This window comes from Manacus vitellinus, unplaced genomic scaffold, assembly GCF_001715985.3.
Source record: "Manacus vitellinus isolate BGI_N305 unplaced genomic scaffold, ASM171598v3 scaffold_1_pilon, whole genome shotgun sequence".
Classification (NCBI taxonomy): Eukaryota; Metazoa; Chordata; class Aves; order Passeriformes; family Pipridae; genus Manacus; species Manacus vitellinus.
The window spans coordinates 516,804-521,286 of record NW_021939396.1 but is presented as its reverse complement, the minus strand read 5'-3'; the positions used below and the strand labels follow the sequence as shown (position 1 = coordinate 521,286).

At 50.9% G+C, this 4,483-nt stretch overlaps 1 protein-coding gene across 1 annotated transcript in view; it reads left to right on the top strand.

The window, feature by feature from the left end:
* The first annotated feature begins 518 nt into the window (after nucleotides 1–518).
* Nucleotides 519–4,483, top strand: part of RHPN1 (rhophilin Rho GTPase binding protein 1) — a 37,496-nt gene continuing 33,531 nt past the window's right edge. The window contains exons 1-2 of the mRNA XM_029959256.1: nucleotides 519–546; nucleotides 3,226–3,364. Coding sequence (XP_029815116.1) covers nucleotides 519–546; nucleotides 3,226–3,364 — 167 coding nt within the window. The remainder of the gene's footprint in view (nucleotides 547–3,225; nucleotides 3,365–4,483) is intronic.

The window sequence follows — 4,483 nt, the reverse complement described above, 5'->3', positions numbered from 1 at the left end:
GAGCCAGGCTGGGAGAGCTGGGAATGTCCAGCTTGGAGAAGGGGAGGATCCAGGGAGACCTGAGAGCCTTTTCCAGAGCCTAAAGGGATTCCAGGAGGGCTGGAGAGGGACTTGGGACAAGGAAGGAGGGACAGGACACAGGGAATGGCTTCAAACTGAAATATGGGAGCTTTAGATGGGATATTGGGAAGGAATTCTTGGCTGGGAGGGTGGTGAGGGTCTGGAATGGAATTCCCAGCGAAGCTGTGGCCTCCCCATCCCTGGAAGTGCTCCAGGGCCAGGTTGGAGCTACGTGGGAATAGTGAAGGATATTCCTGCCCACAGAAAGGGGTTGGAGCTGGATGATCTTTCAGACCCCTTCTCCCAAACCACTCCAGGATTCATCCCTTCCCTTTTCCACTGCCTGACTTGAAGGGTCTCCAGATCTTTGTGTTCCCCTCTGGCTGGTGTCCTGCTCCCCTTTCTCCCTCAGCTTCCCTGCCCTTGGGAATGTGCAGGTTGTCCCCACAGAGGTGGGAATGGGGGGAGAGTTTGGGGCAGCACCAGGTGAGGACTCATCTCCCTGAGACATTTTATGGATCTCTCCAGTGTGAATTAAACTCCTTTGGCTCCTCCATGGGAATTTTCCTTCTCTGACTGTCAGGAATCCTGGTGGTGGCTGTTTTGTGGCTAAAGCTGCTCTTGGAGATATCCCAGCTTGCTCCATGCTCTCCCAGTACCTCCAGGAGATATCCCAGCTTGCTCCGTGCTCTCCCAGTACCTCCAGGAGATATCCCAGCTTGCTCTGTGCTCTCCCAGTACCTCCTGGAGATATCCCAGCTTGCTCCATACTCTCCCAGTACCTCCTGGAGATATCCCAGCTTGCTCCATACTCTCCCAGTACCTCCAGGAGATATCCCAGCTTGCTCCGTGCTCTCTCAGTACCTCCAGGAGCTTTCCCTGCAGTATTAGGGCTGTCACTTAATTCCCAACTTCCATCCCCTTCCTCATTTCTCTGGAGAGATCCGTGCCTGCCTTTTCCCAGCACGTTCCTGATCCTCTGGACAAGGACACAGCAGCACCTCAAGCAACTCCATTTCTCTCTTCCTTATAACTTCAGCAGCACATCCAAGGATTGTGTTTTCCCTCCTTTGATCCCTTAATCCCCTCCAGCTTTGCTTTTCCTTCTCCTGCTTCCAGTTATTGCTCCTCTCCTGGAAACAAAAGAGCACAAACGAGTCCCTTTGTGCTTGGATTTGCCCTTTGGACTTGTTGGCCTCCACCTCCTGCTCCAGGTGATTCAGTTTATCCCGGGAAAGCTGGGAGGGGAGGCCTCCTTTGGGCACAAATGACTCTCTCCAGGTGTGTCCTGTTGCTCCGGAGCATTCCAGGCTCCGTCTTCTTGATGGGAAGTGCAAAGGCCACTGGGAGCAAACATCCATTCCCTGAGGACTTGCTTCCAGAACCAGATCTAACTGGGAATTGCCCGGTTTAACAGCCCAGGTGGGTCCTCCTGAGCTGGGAGAGGTGCTGGGAGAGGTCCTTAGTCATTCCATGGGATAAGGGTTGGCAGAATCCTCAGTCATTCCGTGGGATAAGGGTTGGCAGAATCCTCAGTCATTCCATGGGATAAGGGTTGGCAGAATCCTCAGTCATTCCATGGGATAAGGGTTGGCAGAATCTTCAGTCATTCCATGGGATAAGGGTTGGGAGTATCCTTAGTCATTCATAGTATAAGGGTTGGGAGTATCCTTAGTCATTCCACAGTATAAAGGTTGGGAGAATCCTTAGTCATTCCATGGGATAAGGGTTGGCAGAATCCTTAGTCAATCCATGGGATAAGGGTTGGCAGAACCACAACATCCTTAGTCCTTCCACGGGATAAGGGTTGGGAGAATCCTTAGTCCTTCCATGGGATAAGGGTTGGCAGAATCCTTAGTTATTCCACAGTATAAGGGTTAGGAGAATCCTTAGTCATTCCATGTGGTAAGGGTTGGGAGAACCCTTGATGGCCTTCCAAGGGGCTTTATTTGTCTGTCTTTCCTCTGGAAAGGCTCTTCCAGTCTCTTTTTTTCCTCATGGAAACGCTGGCTGAGGACTTTGGTGCCCCCATCAGCTCTCCATGCTGAGGGTCCAAGCCGGCGGGATTTTCCCGGTGTTTTCTGGGCTTCGAGGGTTTTCCTACAATAAAACCATGGAATGGGATGATCCTGCAAGTCCCTTCCAACTCAGCAAGTCCAACTGCTGGCCCTGCTTTGTCAGAGGTGATGAACTCCAGCTCTGGCCACACCTTGGTTGACCCCAAACCCCCTTTCCTTCTCGTGGCTTCCTGAACTTACCCTGTCCATTCCAGGCTGTTCCCCGGCTCCCACACAATTTATGGAAGAGTTCTGTTCTCTCTTTTCCTTTCCAAAAGCTTTAAAAACGCCCCAAATCACTCTTCTGGGTGTCCCCAGGTGCACCCCAAAGCCTGGTTGAAAGAACCCCTCTCTCTCCTGACCTTCCAGGGTTGACCTCGACCTCGATTCTTCCCATCCCAAGAGGAATTAAGGAAGGAAAATCCCTTTTATAACCCAAAAGCGGGTTTTGGTGTGGGTTTTTTTCCCCCCTATTCCCTTATGTAAATTGGGTTTAAATCCATCCCTGCTTAATTTGGGAACTCCTAATGTGGTTTTTAGCTTTTGGCTGCCAATTGGGGCAGGAAAAGCTTTTGGGATCCTTTGGAGAGAAGCTGTTGGAGGGTGGACACGTTCCCTTCTTCACTCTCGGCTTCCCCCGTCTGTATTTTGATTTAAATATCATATTTTACACTTGGGATGGTGTTTTCTTTCAGCTGGGGCTTAACCTGGCCGAGCATTTAATTCCGGAGCTGAATTTCTCCGACATCCACGGAATAACATCATTTCTGGGATGCTTTTTCGCATCCAGGAGCAGCTGCAGCCTGGGTTGGGTTTTACCTTGGAATGATGTTTATATTGATCCATGCCAGGCAGGGATGATGTTTTGGGAATCCTCCTGAGGTCAGATGTGCTGGAATGCCAGGAGCTCCATAAAAGCTGAGGAAAACAAGGTGTGTGGAGATCCTAAGAAGTCCTGAAGGGAGAGCCTGACTCAAGGTCCTCACAGGTCTTTGATTTCACATCAAATGCTCCAACACCTGATTTTCCAGCGCATTTTGGTGTTGAATTAAGATTCCAGGCTCTTAAAGTGCCCTTTTTCATCCCAAAACTTGGGAGTTTTGGTGAGATCCTGCCCTTCTCTCCCAGCAGGGCTGTGATCCCTTCGCCCAAACCCAACGGAGCAAACTCCAACATCGCCGGGCCCGGATCAACCAGCAGATCAACAAGGAGATGAGGATGAGGGCAGGAGCAGAAAACCTCTTCAGGTGAGTCCTGCTGTTCTGAAAATCCCCTGGGAATCTGGTTGGGTGTGGGAATAATACCCTCTTGGATGTGGCCACGGTTGGAATTTCGCTCGGCCTTCCCCTTGGCTTGGAAAGATTCCTCCTGGAAATTCCTGCTCTCCCTTTGGTGCCTTTTAATTAAAAATTGTACTTGGAAAGTCCTGGAAGGCTGTTGGGAAGCAGGATGTGGGCAGATGGAATGATGGGAAGAAATGTTGAACTGGGATGGAGCTGGGAGTGCAGAATTCCTGTCTGATAATCTGGGAAGTGGCTCCCATGGATATGGATATGTTGGATTCAGTCCAGAGAAGATCATGGAGATGCTCCAAGGGCTGGAGACAGGCTGGGGGTGTTCACCTGGAGAAGAGAAGGATCCAGGGAAACCTTGGAGCCCCTTCCAGGGCCTAAAGGGGCTCCAGGAGAGCTGGAGAGGGACTTGGGACAAGGGATGGAGGGATGTGACACAGGGAATGGCTTCAAACTGAAACATGGGAGCTTTAGATGGGATATTGGGAAGAAATTCCTGGCTGGAAGGGTGGTGAGGGTCTGGAATGGAATTCCCGGCGAAGCTGTGGCTGTCCCATCCCTGGAAGTGTCCAAGGCCAGGTTGGAGCAAGCTGGGATTGTGGAAGGTGTCCCTGCCCATGGCAGAGGGGTTGGAATTCCATGATTTTTCAGGTCCCTTCCAACCCAACCCATCCCATAAAATCATTAATGTTGGAAAAGCCCTTTGAGATCCTGGAGTCCAACAATTCCCTGGCACAGCCAAGGCCACCACTTTTCCATGTTCCCAATTGCCACATCCACATCATTCCAGTCCCTCCAGGGATGGTCTCTCCCCCACTTCCCTGGGCTGCCTTTCCCAGTAGTTGATTCCCTTTTCCTGATATCCCATCCAAACCTGGTTTTCCTCCCAGAAATCCCCATCCTGGTGCTTCCAGCAGAGCAAAACCTGCAAATCCAGGGATGTCTTTCCCTTCCTCACTGATAATGATCATCATGGAAAGGTGACAGTGTTGCCACCATCCCAGAAATGCAGATTCCATAGAATCCTGGAATGGTTTGTGTTGGAAGGGACCTGAAAGACCATGGAATTCCAAC